Source organism: Penicillium longicatenatum (assembly GCF_028827895.1).
Source record: "Penicillium longicatenatum strain IBT 33135 chromosome Unknown contig_2_segment0_segment0, whole genome shotgun sequence".
In the NCBI taxonomy this organism is placed as follows: domain Eukaryota; kingdom Fungi; phylum Ascomycota; class Eurotiomycetes; order Eurotiales; family Aspergillaceae; genus Penicillium; species Penicillium longicatenatum.
Genome location: NW_026643120.1, coordinates 2,483,915 through 2,504,084, shown reverse-complemented (window position 1 = coordinate 2,504,084; position 20,170 = coordinate 2,483,915). Strand labels below are relative to the sequence as shown.

The following is a 20,170-nucleotide window of genomic DNA, read 5'->3' as shown; positions in this document are numbered from 1 at the left end:
TGCATTAAGCTATGTAACTTACTCTACATATTGTGTGCTGGCTTTTCCCTACCCAATTACACCATAAGAGAGATAACGTGGGCCTGTAATATGGCAGTTTATAGGCATCGGACTAAGTCTTGAGAGCCAAGGTGCCAATAATGTAAGTCGTGCAACCAGGATGACAGGTGGGGACATGTGTGGGCCTAAGATTGATAAGTGGTCCCGACTAATTATTGACAAGGCAGCTAAGCTAGCCCCTGCCGCATCTTTTTCTTCCCCCTGAGCTAATATTCGCTCTCCCTTTTCTTCCTCCATCTTTCATCCTTTCTTCCAAAACATCTATCTACCATGTCTGATCCGAAGCCTGCTGAACAAACCCCGGCTGCTGAGCCAGCGAAACTCGAGGAGATCGTGGGAAACACCGATAAGCCCTCGGAGACTCCCGCTGCCTCGGCGACAGAAAACATCAACACCGAGGAAGCTCCTAAGGAGGATGCGCCCGCTACAACTGAAGCCGCCAAGCCTGAAGATGAAGCTGCGCCCGCCGCTGCCACCACCGAGCCCGAGGCTAAGCCCGAGGAAAAGAAACCCGAATACCTGACCAGCATTCCCTCTCTCGGCCAGTTCTTCGAGCACCTCCCCTCTATTCTCAGCAAGACTGGCTACAGCGAGATGTGGGGTGTGCCCCTGAAGGATAGCGACGATATTCCCACGGTCAATGTGCTGATCAAGTTCCTGCGCGCCAACGAGGGCAACCTCTCCGCAGCCGAGGAGCAGCTGCGCAAGGCCCTGGAATGGCGCAAGCAGACCAACCCACTAGAGCTCATCCAGTCGGGCAAGTACAGCGCCAGCAAGTTCGGCGGTCTGGGATACCTGACAACCTACGAGCAAGATGGACGCCCGCTCGTGTTTACATGGAACATCTATGGCGCTGTCAAGGACATGAGCGCTACCTTCTCGGATTCTGACGAGTAAGTTTTACAACAACGCATTCATTCGGGATATATACGCTAACAATGAACAGATTTGTTAAGTGGCGCGCTGCCCTCATGGAGCTCGCCGTCCAGGACCTGAATATGAAGGATGCCACCACTGTCATCGACTACGATGGCGAGAAGGACCCTTACCAGATGATCCAAGTGCACGACTACATGAACGTCAAGTTTCTTCGCATGGACCCTGCTGTGCGCGCTGCGACCAAGAAGACTATCGATGTCTTCTCCACCGCTTACCCCGAGCTGCTGCGCGAGAAGTTCTTTGTCAACGTCCCGGCTATCATGGGTTGGATGTTCTCGGCCATGAAGCTCATTCTGAGCCGTAACACCACTCGCAAGTTCCATCCCATCTCTAACGGTGCCAACTTGGCTCGCGAGTTCCCTGCTTCGATCGCCAACCAGATTCCCACGGTGTATGGTGGAAAGGGCGTTGCATTGAAGGATGGGGCACGGTCGGTTCCGCTGACTGGGGACGAGCAGCCCAAAGAGGAGGCTAAGCCTGCAGAGCCTGCTACTGAGACTGCCGCCCCGGTAGCTGCTGCCCCTGTAGCTGCTGCCCCTGTAGCTGCTGCTCCTGTGGCTGCTGCTCCTGAGGCCGCGGCTCCTGAGACCGCTGCTGTCGAGACCGCTGCCAAGGCGGAGCCTGCGAAGGAAGAAGTCAAGGAGGAGGCTGCAGAGACCAAGGAAGCGTCAAAGACGACCACCGAGGGTAAAGCGGCCTCATAAATTGCCCCTAATATGGACACCAATCGATTGTGATACCCGGAGGAGCAGTGACCGACACTCTCCACTCCTGTTTTAGCCTTAGGAATTTATTATTTCCCTTTCTTCTAGACCAACAAGCCCTTGTGGCTCTAATAATACCATTTTTGTTCAATACTTTCGAAGTAAGAGTGCATAGAGCTGATGCCCACATTGGCGGTGTATCTTGGCAAAATAGAGCCGTGGGGGTACGCACTAAAACCAACCGCGCAACCATTCACTTTGTCATCGTAAGCTTCTCTCCTTCCATGGAATTCAATTGAAGATCGCGTGCCTCGTCGCATCGCATCACTAATATTTTACTTGAAATCATTTTAAGACCTGAAACACCCCAGAATGCGCCTCTTGGTTCATTGAACAAGTTCTAAGATCATTTTCACTTCCTTTACTCGCCCGACCCACTCTCATTCCTGCATCAACGAAACCCCAATCGGTTCATCGCACCAACGCTACGCGTAATATTGACCCATCATGTCTGTCTGGAACCCAGACAACATTAGGGACGTTGCTGAGTCGGCCGGTCTCACCAACCTTAGCCATGATGTGACCGAGAACCTCGCCCGCGACGTGGAATACCGAGTCGCGCAAGTCCTAGAGGAGGCACTCAAGGCCATGCGCCAAGGAAAGCGCACAATCTTGACAACTCAGGATATTTCCCTCGCTCTACGAAACCTGGATGTGGAACCCCTCTATGGATACGAATCCCTCCGTCCGTTGCGCTTCGGAGAAGCATCGCTGGGACCCGGTCAGCCGCTGTTCTATCTCGAAGACGAGGAGGTGGACTTTGAAAAATTGATTAATGCCCCATTGCCCAAAGTTCCCCGGGAGGTGTCATTCACAGGTTGGTCAAATCTAGCATTCCTTGCTCTCCGGCTTCGCTGACTTCTTTCATAGCTCATTGGCTCGCCGTGGAAGGCGTGCAGCCCTCCATCCCCCAGAATCCGACTGCCGCAGACTCTCGGAACCTCGAGCTGGTCTCGAAGGGACCGAATGCCAATTCTACATTAGCGGCGATGAGTGGGACGGGTGACGTGGCTGTGAAACCCTTGGTTAAGCATGTGCTGTCCAAAGAATTGCAGTTGTACTTTGAGAAGGTCTGCAGTGCGTTCTTGGATGAGACAAGTGAGGACTACCGGACCTCCGGATATGCCAGTCTACGGGAGGACCCTGGCCTGCATCAGCTAGTGCCATACTTTGTGCAGTTTATCGCCGAGAAGGTCACACACGGTCTGAAGGATATTTTTGTCCTGACGCAAGTTATGCACATGGCTGAGGCTCTGGTACAGAACCAATCTCTCTACGTTGACCCATATGTATGTATACTTGGACTCCTTTGATCTGATATGTCACTTGACGCTAACTGGATTCAGATTGCATCTCTAGTGCCTTCCATTTTGACTTGCCTGATAGGCCGACAGCTCGGTGGAGCTGCTGACGTGGCCGAGCAATGTGCTCTTCGGGACTTGGCTGCTTCGCTTCTCGGTCTCATTGCTAAGAAGTACTCGCACTCATCACACATGCTTAAGCCCCGCCTTGTCCGCTCGTGCCTGAAGAGCTTCCTGGATCCCTCCAAACCATTCGGTGCCCATTATGGTGCCGTAATTGGCATGCAAGCAGTAGGCGGTGCCGAGGTGATTCGCGTGCTCCTGATTCCCAATCTCAGTGAGTACTCGAAATTGCTTAGTGATGGCCTCGAGGACGCTGCTCGACGGCCCGCGGCTGAGCGGGTACTTAATGCATTGCTTGCAGTCCTGGCTTCTCTGCGGGATAGCCATGCATCTTTAGCAAACGGTCACCCCGATGTTGTCAGTGACGAGCTTCGTTCCCGTCTGATCGGCAAGGTGGGCGACCTCCTTGCAGCAAAAATTGCCGAGGCGAATGAGGTGCAGCTGGCCTATCTGCTTCTTGAATCATAAACCGGGATATCTTGCATTTTCACGTACTCTGACTGATGGGAATGGAGAGGGGCAACCATTTTATGGCGTTATGGAGGAGTTTGGAATAGTGGATTAATTTTCCAGTAGCTTTTCTGAGATGTATATCTTTAAATCAATATGGATAATATTTCCCCCTGAATACGTAATGCCCCATCTCACCATCTAGTTAGTCTACGTAGAGCCCTGTCGATCACGGGAGACCCCCAGCTTACCTAATGCGGGAAAGTCAAATTCTGAATTTAGATTTCTGCCTGAATCTACCGCCCGTGTGCCCAGACTTTGGCAGATTTTGATCATTTTGGTTCATTTCATTTTGAATTTCAGCAACACACTATTCAGGTCTCGTCCTAGACGACCTTGTGCTGCAATTTAAGTCTCATTTACTGGTGTGTAACCCTCTTGTTGTTCCAATTCCGGGACATTTCGGACGTGTTGAATACCAAGGAACTAACAGGGCTCGTTCCCTGATGTCAGACAGATTTTTGCTCCGCGCCCCACGCAGACACGGGCCCACAGACAAAATCGCGCATTTACCAACCAAACCACATCTTTTACACCGAACTTTTTTACCAGCTTGTCCATCCCCCTCCTTCTGAGGTTCGAAGAGTAAACACTTTTCTTGTGTTGACTACTGCTTTCCCCAAAGAGACAAAACTCTCTTCTCACTGTGACATTGACAATCTCCTCTTGGGCACTCGTTGGGCTTCTGAATCTTCGATTTGCCTATTCTGCCCCGCTGATGTTGACGATTGTGGCCTCGCGCGACATCGTGCAATTTTAAGCTGAATTTCCTCTCCTGCCTTCCATGAGCCCAAAGGATCTTCTGCGATTTCTCTCTAAGCCTGCTAAGTGAGTTTTTTTTTTTTTTTTTTTTCCCCCTGCATTTTCCCCTCATTACCGAGACCCAATCATATAATAGTACCTATTATGAACTCGATAAGAAAAAGCAATTGCACTTGAGCATTGGTCTTCGTGTCTTTTATTTTCCCGAGCTTCTTGATTGCATCCTTCTCTATGGAATTGTACAACAATCTCGAAACATCTACTGACTTTCAATTGTTCTCCAGGCCTCGATAACGCGACTCACACCCACAACCCCCTCAATAACTTTACCATAAAGCAGATACACTCGTCTGCTAGACCCGATACTTTGATCGGTATCGGTATCTTCAGTACGAGGGTACTCGACTGACAGTCAACATTCCTTGCACCATCTTCTTTCTCGCCTTCGCCTTCCTGCCCCCTTAGCACCCCTTTGGGTCTATAGGGTTCCTTCACTGCCTGGTCTGACCAGCTAAATTTCGTCCCAAGGGCCTTCTCTTCTCAGACGGGCATTGCCCCCTGTTCGTCTGGGTAAGTAGACAGTGCTTCTATAGCCTTTTTGTCTTCATTCCTCTGTTCGGGTGATTCTACGTCACCCGTTATCTTCTATACCCCATTCTACACAAGTCTACCAGCCTCGGCTGCATCAATTCTCCGGAGATGGTTTACGTCGGCATTCCCCAGAATTACACCCAGTCTCCGTCTTCGTTTGCTGGGACACCCGCTTTGACCATCAATTATGAGGCCACTCAGGATCTCGACTCTTCCAACGCCTTTGAAGGTATGTAAAAGCTGCTACCCCGGTATTATTCTTTGTTTTCAATCATATATTAACCTCTACGGGTAGGCCCTGAGAAACTTCTAGAAGTGTGGTTCGCCCCATCCGCCAATGCGCTCGGTACTGCAGGCCCGGAGGGCCTGAAGAAGGTGCCTGGCGAGATCTGGAAGGATATGCTCGACCTGGTCAATTGTCAGGTTCTTTCTGTGGTGTCGTCCGATGATGTTGATGCCTACCTGCTTTCTGAATCCAGCATGTTTGTCTGGCCACACAAGTTGATTCTCAAGACTTGTGGAACTACCACACTGCTGTCTGGTCTCCCTCGCATTCTTGAGATTGCTGCCTTATTTGCGGGATTCCCACGTGCCACCGCACCACCTTCTCGGGGCATCACAGTCGCTGCGACTCCCTACCGTGTTTTCTACAGCCGTAAAAACTACCTGTTCCCCGATCGTCAGCGTGGCCCTCATCGCAGCTGGCGTGATGAGGTCCGTAACATGGACAAACTGTTCCTCAACGGAAGCGCCTACATGATTGGCAAGATGAACGGCGAGCACTGGTACCTGTACCTGACTGAGCCTCACACCATGCTCACACCCCCGGCTAGCCCTACGGAGGAAAGCTTCAAAGAGACCGAGACCAAGGTTCTCAGATTCCCTCATGAGGCTCCGATCGCCAGTTGCGAGGAGGATGATGAGACTCTGGAGATATTGATGACTGATCTGCAGGAGGACAATGCAAAGCAGTTCTATCTGGACAACGCTGCCGCTGTGGCCGCCAAGAACTACCGCAACTATGACAAGGACGAGGGCATTGAGCACGTTGATGTCTTCAGCAATGGCTCTGATCTTGATGATCCTGAGGTGCAGGGTGACCGCGTTCTGCCAGCCGAGCTGACCACCGAGGGTCACGCACTGGGTGCCGTTGTCTCTGAGTCCTGTGGTCTTTCGGATATCTATCCCAAGAGCAAGTTCCCAGATGCTCGCATTGACGCGTACCTCTTCACACCCTGTGGTTTCTCAGCCAACGGTGTCGTTCCTGCTCCAGACAGCAAGGCCCCGACTCACTATTTCACTGTGCATGTGACACCGGAGCCTCACTGCTCCTATGCATCCTTCGAGGCCAATGTCCCGCACTCGCAAAACGGCAAGACCACCTCCGACATCATTCAGCAGGTTGTGAACATCTTCAAGCCAGGCCGTTTCAGCATCACCTTGTTCGAGACTAAGCCTAGTGTTGATGACATTGAAGCCGATGTCAGTGGCTTCCATGAGGTGCACTCGAAGCAACAGGCTTTGCGCCATAACCCCAAGAACGAGCATGTTGAGGGTTACCGTCGTGTAGACCGCATTGTTCACGACCTGAACGGATACGACCTTGTGTTCCGCTACTACGAGAGCAACGACTGGAAAGGGGGGGCACCCCGGATTGGTGAGAAGATGTAGATCAGCTTATCTTCTCCCGTCCGTTACTTCCCGTCGATCTGCTCTCGTAGCTATGCCATGCATGGGGACGTTGCACCGTCGGGTCTGTTTTCTTTTTTTCTGTTCGATGTTGGTTTGCTTTTTATTTGTCCTCCAATTCATTTCTTAGCTCGCGATGTCTTTTCATAGTACACAGCGTTGCATATATATGCATTAAGCGCCTCGGTCATTTTCTGTGTCTATGTTCTGCAGCGATGCTCTTTTAGTTCCTGTCACTACGCTATCTGTTCCTCACGTGTTTCAATGAATCATTACCTATGGTCCATACCTTATAGTCTCTCCGATAACCGTAAATACGCCCATCCCTGGAGATCTTGTTATGCGTGGTTTTATCTCGGCATTAAAGGCCGACTTAAGTACTATTTGCAATACACAAGTAATCCCAAGCAAGCTAGTCCGGCAGAAATCCAAGCCATTGCACTTCTCACCAGGATAGTCTAGTCTCATCCATCTTCGTAAAGCAAGTTCATCTCAATACGAGAGCTTTGCGAGCAACCCTCGCAGGCATCCAACTTACCTACCTTCGCTTCAACCCAGAGGTTGCTATGAGCCGAAGTTTCCTCATTCCATTTTGCTTGCGCGTCCATCTTGCAAAAACCCTCGCATGATGCAATGCGTCGTTAAATCGCAAAAGCCGTTCCTAACGGGTGGGGACAGCAACCTTTTCTCAATATAACAGAATATATCTCCTAGCAAGCTTCGTCAGCAAGCTTCGTCAGCAAGCTTCGTTAGCAAGCTTCGTTCCAGTCTAGGGTTATCTGCGCTTTTCATTTTGCGATGAAGCCACGCGCTGCTGAAACCCATGAATTCCTCGAGGCACTTCAAGTATTCATAACGGCGGGGTCGGTCCACTGCAGTTCCAGAAGCTGGTCGTAAATGCCTTTGGGAACAGGTTGAAGACTGGCAAGATGTTTTGATGGAGGTGCGAGAATGGGCATGTTAGCCTTGGTGTAGCCTGTGAATAAAAAGGACAAGTCGATGGCATGAATTTGAAATTCTGGAGTCATTGGAATGTTTTCTTTGCTGAGGTTGAAAGGGCGAGAGGAAGAGACTTGTATTGTGGAAGAGAGAATGTAGGGACTAATAATGAGGCCGTTGATTACCTTGGTCTCAACCCCTCTTTCATCCCTCTCATTCTGATTTCACGACTTGCCAAACCCTCACATGGATATCCTAGGTGAGACCCCCACGCTATGACTATAACTTGGTATTTCTAACAGCTTTGAACATCTAGTCGGGGGAGCAATACCCGAGCAGTTTCTCCGTTCATTGCGGGAGAACCCCGCAACCCCAGACTTGCAAATGGCTTGGAAGGCCCACCACATTACCGAGGCGAGATCGCCAACGTTGTTACACTTTTCTGATTTCCTTGGCAACCAGTAGCATCAGCAGAATTCCTCACTCTTTGACTTGGCTCTGGGGCTTTGCCATGGAGGAGTCTCAATCATTGGCGGATTCGAAACTCCGCCGGTAGCTGGCTGGCGATGAAGGTATGGCCTAATGACTCGACCAGCTATAAACGATCGGCAAACTCGGGGTGTTGATCGCCCGTTCTTGAGCATATGCATCTGGTCGTTTATTATGCTTGTCCCCCACGTATAAAAACAACGCAACGACTCATTTGCATGCTTTCTTAAACATCAGAGCTCCGAAGCCTGGTCAGAACCATTAAAGATGAGGGCTTCGTTCCTGCTCGCCCTTTCGGGATGGGCTGCTATTTCATCGGCGGCCCTCCATGTTGCGCAGAATGAGACCTATATCACGCTCGCCAACGACCGCCTTACTGCCGTTCTTCAGAAGAGTGTTGGTCAGATCGTTGATCTCTCTCTAGATGGCCAAGATCTATTGGGCCCCAAATCCGGGTCTACAGGTATCGGCCCATATCTTGATTGCTATTGCATTCCCTCGGGCTTTTACACTGCTGGAGCCACAACCCCAAGCATGGAAGTTGTCCAGGGCACAGATTCAACAGGAACAAAATATGGAGGCATGATTCTGACTGATACCTATACACCAACGGGCCAACAATTCCAACAATACTGGTTTTTGCGGGATGGTGAGACTGGTTTGCACATGTTCAGTCGATTGACCTACCACAACGAGACCACCCCTTATCTGCGCAATCTCCAAGAGTTCCGAACTTTGTTTCGTCCAAACAGTGATCTGTGGACACATCTGACATCTAGCGAGATTCAGACTGCTCCTTTGCCAAGTAAGGATGCGATTGCGAATGAAATTGTGGTCCAAGATGCGACGTGGACATTTAACAACACACCAACCGACGCGTACTACACTCAATTCTCAGACTATTTTACCAAATATACTTTCTCCAACCGTATGAATGGCCCTCTACCTCCTGACATTGAGTCTCATATTGACCAAGTCATTGTAATTAGAATGGAGAAACAACAGTGTTCACGGTATGTATGCTGATGGAAGCACGTCCACCGGGGCAACTTATGGTGCATGGCTGGTGATGAACACCAAGGTCAGTCCGATTGCCCAAAAATTTAAGCTTTAACGTTTCCTGACAAAAGTTCATAGGATACATATTATGGTGTAAGTCTGTTTTTCGTTTATAGCGATGGAATTCAAAGGCTGATATGGTCCATTCTAGGGTCCACTTCATTCCGACTTGACAGTCGATGGTATCGTTTATAACTACATCGTCTCCAATCATCATGGAGAGGGCACGCCGAACATCACGAACGGATTTGATCGAACATTCGGTCCCCAGTATTATCTTTTCAATGGTGGCAAGGACTCTTCAGCATCTCTGGAAGATCTGCGATCCGAAGCAGAGGAATTGGCAAATCCACACTGGAACGCCGCATTCTACGACTCAATCGCCAAGCATGTGGTCGGATATGCCCCTTCCAGCCAACGAGGCAGTGTGAAAGGAACCGTGAAGCTTCCCAAAGGCGCTACCCGCCCAATTGCCATTCTCACAGTTGACGGACAATATTTCCAAGATAACAGCGTAGTGCCAAGCTCCTATCAATACTGGACCGATATTAACAAAGATGGAAGCTTCAGCATTGACCGAGTCAAAGAAGGGAAATACCGGCTCACGATTTACGCGGAAGGTATCTTTGGAGACTTTATTCGGGATGGAATCATCATTCGCGCAGGAAAACAGACATCAGTCCGCGATAAATGGGAGCCAGAGTCCGCAGGAACTGAGATCTGGAGAATTGGAATCCCAGACAAGTCATCTGGAGAGTTCCGACGAGGCAGTGCGAGAGATCCTACCCATCCACTCCACCCACCTGAGTACCTTATCTATTGGGGAGCGTATGACTGGCGTGCCGACTTCCCGAATGGTATCAATTACACCATCGGAACGAGTGATCCGGCCACAGACCTAAGTACTGTGCACTGGTCAGTCTTTGGTCCCACGGCTGGAGATTCATACGTCGAGTACGACACAACCTACGACTGGGACATCCACTTCACACTTACCTCGAAACAGCTAAAAAAGCGCAAGACCGGCACCTTGACACTACAGCTCGCAGCTGTGAAGACCGCGTCGGGTAATACTGACGTGTATAGCTCGACAGAGCCATATACGAATTTATCTTTGGAGAGTTATATTAATGACCAGTCGGATCCTCTTACTATGGTTATTGGATTCAATCAGTCGAGTAGTTGTATTGTACGCTCGGCTGTGAGCTGTTATCAGGTTGGGTCGAAAATGGAGTTCCCTGCGAATTGGCTGCATGTGGGAGATAATGTTCTCCGACTGCATTTGCCTTATAATGCGACTGATACAGAGACTGCCATTCTTCCGGCAAGTGTCTATGTGCAATATGATGCAATCCGGTTGGAGCTACAGTGAAACACTGGGAAGAAATGAAAACCCGATAGTAGGGCCGCTGCCTAGATTAGGTGAAGACAAGAGTCGGCGGGGGAATGATGACTTGAAGTTTTAAAATTGATCCCAAGTTGAAAGAATTGTTTTCCTATTACGTTGAGCGGTTCTTTCTCATGCCATAAGAGATACCTTGAGCGCGACTCTGGAGCAAACATTTCCTATGGACGTATTGTAGTGAAAGAGTGGGCAAGAACGTGAAGAAATGACTCACGACAAAATCACACAGAAGACGCGCGTGTCTGGTATGTGACCCCTTCGATTTGCTTTCGTGCGAGTTTGAGATACTTTTGTTTCCCTATCATTTCTCCCTTAGGTCGATCGACTACATCTTACCTTACGATGAGGAATTTCTTCTTTTACCTTATCTAAGCAAGGCTAGGTCTCCAATCCACCGTCAACTAGCATTGCGGTGTACACGAACTTTTAAGACTGTACAATATATCTACTTGGACAAATCCCACCAGGGACTCTATAATACCACATGCAACTTTTCCCCAAATGCAAAAGATCCCGGAAAATCCCCAAACAACAAATTTCCAAGCAGGACTCAATTCCAGACCCGCCGATCTAAAGAGATTGCTTTCCTCGCGTCTCAATTGGCAAGAAGACCATTGCGATAAAAGCAGCGAGGATAAGCGCCCCAGAGACGTAGATGGGCGTGACAGGGTCAACACTGGCGTAGATGCCAATAATAGGGGCCATCAAACCAGCAATCCGGTTCAAGCAACTAGCAATACCAGTTCCGGTACCACGGTTCGGGGCCGGGAAGATCTCGGGCGTGTAAGCATAGAGAACACCGTACATGGCCATCTGGAAGAAGGATTCCAGTGAAGAACAGACGAGTTGAACATTAGGGTCCTTGGATGCCGTGAAGCAAAAGAGCAGGACACCCGTGATAACGGTCGAGCCTGCCATCGTGCCTTTCCGACCAATGTAAGGGACATCGACCAAATACCACGCAACAAGGGGACCTGGGATTCCACAGACGGCCGTGATGGCGTAGTTACGGTAGGTCGTGTAGGTGGAAGAGTTGGCGCTTAGGTATTGCGGCAAGAAGGCGTTGAATAGTGTATAGCCGAGTCCGATGCAAGTCCAACAGAACCAGATTAACACAGCTATTTGAGGTGATTAGTTTGAGACGTGATGAGTAAGTGGAATTTATGTGTCATACTCGAAATGCCAAGTCGCTTGGTTGCGAACAGCGGAGCGACTTGCTGCATGGAGAATCTTTCCAGTGACCGCTTGATGACTTCTCCATAGGGTAAAGACTGCTTCTCATTTTGCTCGGCGTCACCACCAATTTCGTTCAAGATCTCCTCGGTAAGCCAGGTGGTAGTCTTGTTCTTGTAAGCGATTCCCTGGACGGCGGCGACAGCCTCGTCTTGACGGCCACGAGATACCAAGAACTTGGGGGACTCGTAAAGGGTGAAAAGGAGAAACCGGCAAAGGAACATGGCAAAGGTAATAGCACCCAGCGACAGAACCAAGTATCTCCAACCCCAGTTGTCTGCTTTGGTACAAGTGGCAGCAGTTGCGCAAGAGAAGTTGGGGATGAAAGCCCAGGCGAGCATGCTGTGACAAAATCAGTCCTTTTATCAATGGCTATCATATTGGCTGGAACGCACCTGGAAATCAAAGTGCCAACCGACCACCAGGTAGCCAGGCCACTCAGGATGCTGGCCGAGTTTGGTGGTAGACACTCGAGGAAGACTGCAGCGTCAACCGGGAGATTTCCGCCGACACCTAGACCAAGACAGGCATACAACGCACAAACGCTGAAGAGGGTGTCAGTGCGATCATATGCATTCCGGGTTCTGAAGCAACCTACCCAATCCAATTGGGTGCACCGCCTGCAGCCAGACCAAATGCACCACAGATACACAGTGTCATGTTGAAGGCAGGGCGTCGACCAATGGCATCTGACGCAATACCCCAGAAAGAAGCACCGATGATCAGACCAACAAAGAGGGCACATGTTGCAAATCGAGAATGGCTTTCAGAAATACCAAATTCATTGGCAATCGGGGTCAGTGTCAAGGCAACTCCCTATATGAAATTAGCTATTACCTTAAACCTGGTAACTGCCTTTCATACCTGCAACCACAGGCTATATCGAAGGTTAATTAGTAATGCTCATTTTGTACAACTCAAGTAATGTTTGCTTACTTGTCAGCGATCCAGCCGAATCCACACAGGACAAACAGGCCCCATTGATAGCGACCCATGCCAATATCCTGAATCGCTCTGTTGATGACCTTTGCTTTACCTATCGACAGTCCACATATTAACTTGCATGCACGGCCAGGGTTACAGAGAAGAGCAAATTGCTGTTGCATCGACCGTATTTAAGTACTGAGCATCTTGAACTTACGGTCATAGGCGGTATTGTGACCTGATGCAGCCGTCTCTGCGAGAATTTCAGCTCGAAGGACCTCTAGAGTCAGTGTAGTATGTCCATGGCCGGCAGTGGCACCCTTTTCCTGTAAAGATGCCGCATCCTGGGTCGTGTCGGAGTCATTCGCATCGGTTTTGTTTTGCAATGGGGCACTCTCAAGAGGCACAACCACCTCTGGGAATTGTCGCCGGTCTCGGTTAGCCAGGATGTCTCTCCAATTAGTGCTTGGCATGGTGAATGGCTTTTAAGTTGCAGCGGGACAGTGGTCGGTATAGAGTCGCGTGGCAAAAATTACCGGTTGTCGCAAAGGAAATAGGAATGCTTTTCGAATAGTTGACGGGGCTGTATGCTTGCGTAGGGTATGTATATACTTCGCGTGGGCAAATTGGCGCAATGGAAATGGCGGATTTCAGGTGCACTGGATAATCGAATATGTCGCGCAATGGATAATCTGGTGAGTCGCAAGGCAAAACGATAGAATCGAGGTCGCAGATGGAATCAAGATGGCAACTATTCGGCTGCTACTTTCAGTCTCAAAAGCTTGTGTGGTCGTCGGAAGGTAGTAATTTCTTTGCTTTTTCTCGAAGCTATCCAACAGTAGGCGTGAAGAACGATTTCGAGATCTGTCAGAAGTCAAAAATAGAGAGCAATGGAGCGCCAAAAGTCGAGCCGGGTGGAAGTTGCTTTTCCCAGACGAGACCCACGATGAGCGGAATTGGGAAATGGGGTAGTGGTGCGATGGAAACAAGGCACCGGTCTTTTATTTGTATCCCGTCCACGGCCCATGTTAAAGGGCGAAAATATTTCATGCTCCACATCGGAATAGTGACTTCATATTGGTGAGTGGTTGAGGGTTTTAAAAGTGGTACCTTTATATGGTATTGGCCAACCAGGAACGCCCGCAACCGTGCGTCCTTGAGAGCCAAGCCATGGCTTCCCGGCTTTGGCCCATCTCCACCGGATCGGCCCCACCCCAATGCCCCGAGTCGGCAATAGGAAATGCCAACACGGATGCGAACCAGGGAAGTTTTCAAGTCAGACAGATGTAGTCAAGTCTGTTGACTATCAGGGTGCTCCAAAGACGCTGGGGGTAATTGATTTTACAAATGAAATTTCTTTGACGTTACTTAAGAATTTACAGTTAGTGGTTCAGAGAAATGTCTGCTGACACATGCATGAGGTTGGCTCGTTAAACCTTCCGATCTAGGATGTTTACATAATGCATTTCGGCACCTTCCGATCACCGGATAAGTTTCATAAAAACTCCCCAGTTGTAGTCCCAATCTCGCAAGCCATTTCAATAGAGTTCAAGTGGGGCCGGTGACATGTGGAGCTCGGCATGAGGCTTGCAACCGATCCACGGACATTTTCTATCCCGATTTCCAGGCAACATACCAGGAAGTCATACATAAAGCGAGAACCTCCACCATAGAATTGCGAAGCCTTCAAATTAACCACTCAAGCACAATATCCTCATTATTTCACAATATCTACTTAGCTTCTGAATGATGCTTTCCGATGAAACTACCTTGGTGGTATGTTTTTACTTCGTATATTCTTGGAAGACTATTCCTTGTTTATATGGCTGACTATTGTGTTGATTGTTTTGAACGGCGCGGTGTTACTTCTTTGTTACTGATTTGACATAATACATATACTGATCAAGACTGGGCTCGTTAACTGTCTATTCAATTGTCTACGGCAGCTCTTGCATTGCATGTATTGGAAATGACATGAATTCGTATATTTAGAGAGAAGAGAAATTCTAATGAACAATATAATCCAACAACTCCATCCTCTGATCCAACCTCACGCCTGCTCTGCCACTAATTGGTTCTCATCCTTCTCCTTCGCCTCCTTCCCCTTCTTCACACTCCTCCATCCAACTCCCCATGCGAAGACAAACTGCGCACAGGACAGTGCGGTATTCAAATAGAAAACTTGATCTATACTCTTCGAATAAGCCACCAACACTGCCGGCAGATCCTGCGCCGACACCACTTGGCGGAATCCGGTCGCCCCGGCCTGAATGACTGCTTCGGCATTTACAGAGGGGGCGTACTCGGGGATATTCGTCCTAAGGCCCTGGGAGAATATAACTTCCGCCACGGCTAGGAAGATGGAACCACCAAAGGTCTGGGCACAGGTCATCATGGCCATGGCAGTGGAGACATCATCACCTTTGACCGCGTTTTGGATGGCGATCATGGGCTGGATAGGTATTAGTATATTGAAGAAGGAGGGCGAGGAATGCAAAACTCACTACTTGGGATATGGCACCTCGACCGAATCCTACTAGTGACTCGTAGCCGGCCCAGGGGGGCACCGAGGTAGTGGGTGACAGGGTTGAGAGGAGGCCGTTACCCACTGCATCTAGAATAGCCCCGAGAACTCCCCAAGGAAGATAGTAACCTAGCTTTGAGGCTATCGATACTGATTAGCTTTATCAAAGACAAGAAAAAATGGGAGACACTCACTCAACACCCCAGACGCCACGGCCATGACCAACTGGCATAGGATGTTTGGCAACAAGTTGACACCGCTTACCCAGGCGGACTTGCCCCGAACGGACTGGAAGTAGATAGGCAGGTAGTATGAGAGAGTCATCGTAAGCCCAAAGGTCATTATCGATAGTAGACTACTGGATAAGACAATCTGGTCGCAGACTAAATGACCCGGAATCATTGCCTCGATGCCCATATGCCGTTCCCACAAGGCAAAGACCACGAAATTCGCGACTGACCCGCAGAACAGGCCAATGACTGTCGCACTATTCCATGAATAGCCATTCCCACCATACTGTAGCGCTAGAAGAAGCATGATCGAGGCCGGAGCGAACAGCACAAACCCAATTAGGTCGAATTTCTGCAGGAAGACCGAACGCAGGTTCTCGCGGGCGGGTTGTTTTGGCTTTTGGTCCGGGATGCGTGTGAAGAGGAGAAGGGCACCAACCAATGCCCCGATGGGGAGGTTCATATAGAAGCCTAAAACAGGTTCAGTAGTGCCTTTTGAGGGGATAATATCATCATATATTGCGACACTTACACCATCGCCAAGTCGAGTGAGTCGTAAATGCACCACCAACCAGAGGCCCTCCAACCAAGCCCAGTTGGCCAACTGCGAGAAATGTCAGCCCTGCGGAAACATCAATTTTTGGCGAGCACCTTACCCCCCATAATGATCCCAATCATCGCCGGTCTCTTCTTGATCGGCACTGCACCGGCCAGGATATTCAACGCCCCGTTCAGCATGCCCGATGATCCCATTCCTGCAATCGCGCGGCCGACGATGAGCATTTTGGAAGAGTTGGCTACCCCACAAATCAAGGAGCCCACTTCGAATATGCTGAAAAAAGAGAGGAATGTCCACTTCGATGAGAAGTAAGTGTAGAATTTCCCGGTCAGCGGCTGGAGAGCGGCACTAGAGAGTGAGTGATAGCTGTCGTTAGCCATTTTGCATTTTACATTTCTCTAGATTGCATTGCATTCCACCATACCTGGAGATCGTATACGCACTCCCATACCATGCAACATCATTGAGTGAGTTAAATTGATTGGTGATTTTTGGAATGGCCTGGCCACGTCAGTCCAAAATTCCATCTCTCCAGCATTTGAATGGTGGCCATACCGTCGAAACAATCGACATATCCAACAACATCAAAAACACGACAAGCGTGATACCTGCAATCACCATCACCAGTGCCCTTCCCTCCACCCATTGGGGCTCGTACTCGTCGCTTTCATTGGGGTTCTCTGCATCTATCTCATGGTCCCAGGGGGTGGGTTCGGATTTCAGAAGACGTGGCTGCCTGTCTTCGCTCATGTTGGCGGCGTGATGACGCTTGAATGGCCGTTATCCCTCCTCATATATGCTGGAAATCTTACGGGCTGAAAGTCCGTTAGAATTCCAATTGGTATTGAATCGAACGCGGTAGATCAATTGAAGGAAGTGGACTTTGAATTGTTTAAGTATGGGACGGGGAACACGGCGTTGGATGCTGCCATCCCCGAACGCCGCTCCTCCTGTGCCAACTCGCCGGTTGGACAAAGATACCGTTGGCTATAGACTGATTTTTAATTTCATGAAATTCGATTTTGTAAGGATGGTTCGAGGACGTATCTCCCCACTATTACATTTGAATATCAATTGATATAGTCTGACAGAGTATACCACCTTGTGCCAACACTTTAGTAGAATGCCTTAGATAGTACCTTCAAGTTCACAATGAACTAACCAACTATAAAGGAGTTCAAAGATTCAGTGGGAAATCAATGGAATCCTAGCTTAATCCAGAAACAAAAAATAATCATCTCAATAAACATCGACCAGCATTATATGAATCCCCCGGTCCCAACCCCTTCCGTCAACCACGCCATCTCTGACCAGTTCATAAAGCTATCTAGATCACCCATCTCCATGCTTGACAAGAAAGGTTCTCCTGAGCTTTGGTCGGCTACCACCTCCGGGAACTCTGGTAAACGTACTGCCCACTCACTCCGAAGCTTCTGCATCATCATCCCCAATTTACTGAACGGATCGCCATACGCCCCCTCACTGCGCATCCCAACCGCATCGGCCACCTGGCTCATGCGCGTGGCAATTTGCTCTGCAATGACAAGTATGTCCACCACGCCTTTCACCGCGCTCTTGTCCCATCCCGGGTAGTCTAAGGTCGAGAGGCGGAAGAGGGTTACCAAGCAGTGCGACACCTGTGTAAGATAAGGGAGCGCCAGGGACGTGTATCCAGCCGGAGGAATTGTGAAAAATAGATCAAAAAACTGTTTCACCACGTGGAGACAGGTGCAGAGGTGATCAAGTCGCTGGGGGCTGAATTCCTCGTCTGCAAGGGGCTTTACTAGGGCGACCTCATAAAGACTAAGCTCAGTGTCGTATAAATGAAAGAGAATGGGTTCTAAGACCGATCAAGTAAGTAGCTGTAAACGGAATATCTTCAATTGCCAGGGAATCTGCATACTGTTGTCAGCCAGTTGAATGGGAATCTCAGCCTTGATCGTCTCCAACCGTGACTGGAGTGCCTTGAGATGAAAGGCGGCTAGGGTTTGCGCCGCATTGAGGCCATACAAGCCCTCACTCCAGGGACCTTGAAAGATCTGGTCCGCGAGAAGTCGGGTGCGCGTGAACTGGACTAGCACCCCATCACCAGACGATTCTTCACTGTGCACTAAGATATCAAGACATTCCTTCATATGCGGGGTCCATCGCAGTGGATCCATTCGACCCAGGAACTGCGCGATTCTGTACCAGGTCTGTCAATTCGATGCTCAAGCCCTTTGCCAGATATGGCCTCTTACATCGAAGTCAGCACAAAGCAGCTCAATACTGCCCGGCGTTCATTCATCGTACGCAGAGTCGAAATCGATGCTTTCAAACCCGGCATATGGCCTACGGCATTGGAGTTCGAGACTGTCATGCTAAGATCCGGAGGCGCAGGCTTGTTGAGGCCCAGCTCGAAGATTAGCCCGATCGCCATCTGGGAATAGATACAGAGGGATGACTTTTGCGGCTGGCTGTGAAAAGTGACCCTGGTCGATAGTGAGCGAGGAAGGGAGAGAACTTCAGCAAACCCATGTCATTCAACCACCATGGGAGGTGAGAACACCATACCATGCGAGATAGACCAAAACTCCCTGCAATAGATCCAGGGACTTATCGCAGTCAACCAGCAGCCGCTTCCCCGCCAGCTCCCGGATCGTTACGCACAAGGCTGCTTGACGTGCTGTATGCTTACTTTCCACAGCCGTAATACAACGCCACAGAAATGGTGACTGTCGTTTTAGATCACGAACGGTCGTTGTGGCTGGTATGTGGATCAGAGGGAGGAACTGCAGCCGTTGAGTTCGAAAAGTATGCAGAGATTCTTCTTCACTTGCTAATGTTTCTTCGTCTTCACTATCTGATTCGACTTCAGTTTGCCCCATCCCCTGCGCCTCAGCTTGCCCGTGAACCGGCGTTGGCAGGTCCGTCCGACTGCCAGAGGAGGAGGTCAGCAGCAACATCAAGCCATTCATTTTCCGTTCCAGTTGAACCGACCTGGACAAGGTCTGGGGCTGGGTCTTGCGACGTCCCTGAGGAACGCGGCATTCCTTGTCCAAACGATGGCATCTGTGAATGATATCAGACCCGAATGCATTCCCCAACGAGTTCCAATCCCACTGCGTGGATAGTCTTCCTCCGCACGTAGTTGGTCTACTCACCTTTCACAGCGGCCGCCACCACTCCGGGGGACGCAACGACACTTGGCACGAGCACAGGTGGCACAAGCATTTCCATAAGGCAGAGGCGAACGCACGGTCGGTTTCATCCTGACCGATCACCTGCTTAGTGATCTCAGTCGAGTGGAAGAGGAAGACAAAGGGGGGGGAAGGCGTTCGACAAACTCCGCTCGAACTCCGCTCGCCCACTTAACCAATTACCCCCCGATTGCTGAAGAGCTGGTCACCCGGAATGGGGGCGACTATGTGTATGCAGCTGTCTTCAGCAGAGTAGCGTATGCGGTGTCGACCGTGGTGATGATCATACTACTTTTGCGCATTGGAAGATGGGGTCTGACTACCAAGGCATAGCGAGGGGTAAGGCTGCATTACTCTGTCTTAGCAACTGATCAGAAGTGGCCAATTCCAGCTCAATGTACACTAGGAGAGAAGCTATGACATGTGAAGAGTTCAGTAAACTTGACATCGACGATGAAAGTAAAATTCTTGGCCTTGAAGTACACGATGTTGAATGTGTACGACGTGGCTTGAAGCGCCACCCGCACAAATACGAAATTGAATTATCAGAACGAGGACTCAGGATCTAATAAAACAATGGCTCAAACCCAGACGAGCCGCCTTTCACCTAGACCTTTCACCTAGAACTTTCGCCTAGAATCCTAGATCACAATCATAACTAGAATAGTGGATTGATAAACTGAACTGTGATTGGCTGATCAAATGATGTATGAACCTGCTAGAACGGGTAGGCGGTAGACAGGGTCAATTTGACTTTGGCAATCGCAACGCGGAGTATCATCTCAAACACCGTGTGTAAGGTTTCTTAACGTCACTTCATCTCACACCATACCCGAGCGCCTCATTCAAATTTAGTCCCTCGTGCTCGGTCCGGCAGTACTCGCCTCCTT

The 20,170-nt window shown here is 49.7% G+C and overlaps 7 protein-coding genes across 7 annotated transcripts; 4 read left to right on the top strand and 3 right to left on the bottom strand.

Moving 5' to 3' along the window:
* Positions 1-330: 330 nt before the first annotated feature.
* On the top strand, positions 331-1,703 carry sfh5 (CRAL/TRIO domain protein; the record flags this gene model as incomplete). Its single annotated transcript, XM_057113878.1, has 2 exons — positions 331-953; positions 1,007-1,703. 2 exons carry the CDS (start codon positions 331-333, stop codon positions 1,701-1,703), a joined length of 1,320 nt encoding a protein of 439 aa, XP_056974018.1.
* Positions 1,704-2,210: 507 nt separating this feature from the next.
* N7484_003457 (TATA-binding protein-associated factor TAF6) lies at positions 2,211-3,655 on the top strand (the record flags this gene model as incomplete). The annotated part of the gene is made up of 3 exons (XM_057113877.1): positions 2,211-2,580; positions 2,634-3,052; positions 3,110-3,655. 3 exons carry the CDS (start codon positions 2,211-2,213, stop codon positions 3,653-3,655), a joined length of 1,335 nt encoding a protein of 444 aa, XP_056974017.1.
* A 1,448-nt stretch (positions 3,656-5,103) lies between these two features.
* Positions 5,104-6,721, top strand: N7484_003456 (adenosylmethionine decarboxylase SPE2; the record flags this gene model as incomplete). Its single annotated transcript, XM_057113876.1, has 2 exons — positions 5,104-5,279; positions 5,346-6,721. The coding sequence occupies exons 1-2, from the start codon at positions 5,159-5,161 to the stop codon at positions 6,719-6,721; spliced, it is 1,497 nt and encodes a 498-aa protein (XP_056974016.1). The 5' UTR covers positions 5,104-5,158.
* Positions 6,722-7,581: 860 nt separating this feature from the next.
* N7484_003455 (uncharacterized protein) lies at positions 7,582-7,767 on the bottom strand (the record flags this gene model as incomplete). Its single annotated transcript, XM_057113875.1, has 1 exon — positions 7,582-7,767. One exon carries the CDS (start codon positions 7,765-7,767, stop codon positions 7,582-7,584), a length of 186 nt encoding a protein of 61 aa, XP_056974015.1.
* Positions 7,768-8,434: 667 nt separating this feature from the next.
* Positions 8,435-10,598, top strand: rglB (polysaccharide lyase family 4 protein; the record flags this gene model as incomplete). The annotated part of the gene is made up of 4 exons (XM_057113874.1): positions 8,435-9,095; positions 9,157-9,248; positions 9,305-9,319; positions 9,378-10,598. The coding sequence occupies 4 exons, from the start codon at positions 8,435-8,437 to the stop codon at positions 10,596-10,598; spliced, it is 1,989 nt and encodes a 662-aa protein (XP_056974014.1).
* Positions 10,599-11,201: 603 nt separating this feature from the next.
* Positions 11,202-13,261, bottom strand: N7484_003453 (uncharacterized protein; the record flags this gene model as incomplete). Its single annotated transcript, XM_057113873.1, has 7 exons — positions 11,202-11,749; positions 11,806-12,206; positions 12,260-12,409; positions 12,463-12,680; positions 12,729-12,741; positions 12,801-12,900; positions 13,006-13,261. 7 exons carry the CDS (start codon positions 13,259-13,261, stop codon positions 11,202-11,204), a joined length of 1,686 nt encoding a protein of 561 aa, XP_056974013.1.
* A 1,577-nt stretch (positions 13,262-14,838) lies between these two features.
* Positions 14,839-19,351, bottom strand: N7484_003452 (uncharacterized protein; the record flags this gene model as incomplete). Its single annotated transcript, XM_057113872.1, has 12 exons — positions 14,839-15,240; positions 15,293-15,453; positions 15,507-16,013; positions 16,075-16,146; positions 16,199-16,449; positions 16,526-16,602; positions 16,657-16,869; positions 17,385-17,941; positions 18,005-18,285; positions 18,342-18,572; positions 18,655-19,152; positions 19,245-19,351. 12 exons carry the CDS (start codon positions 19,349-19,351, stop codon positions 14,839-14,841), a joined length of 3,357 nt encoding a protein of 1,118 aa, XP_056974012.1.
* Positions 19,352-20,170: the final 819 nt, after the last annotated feature.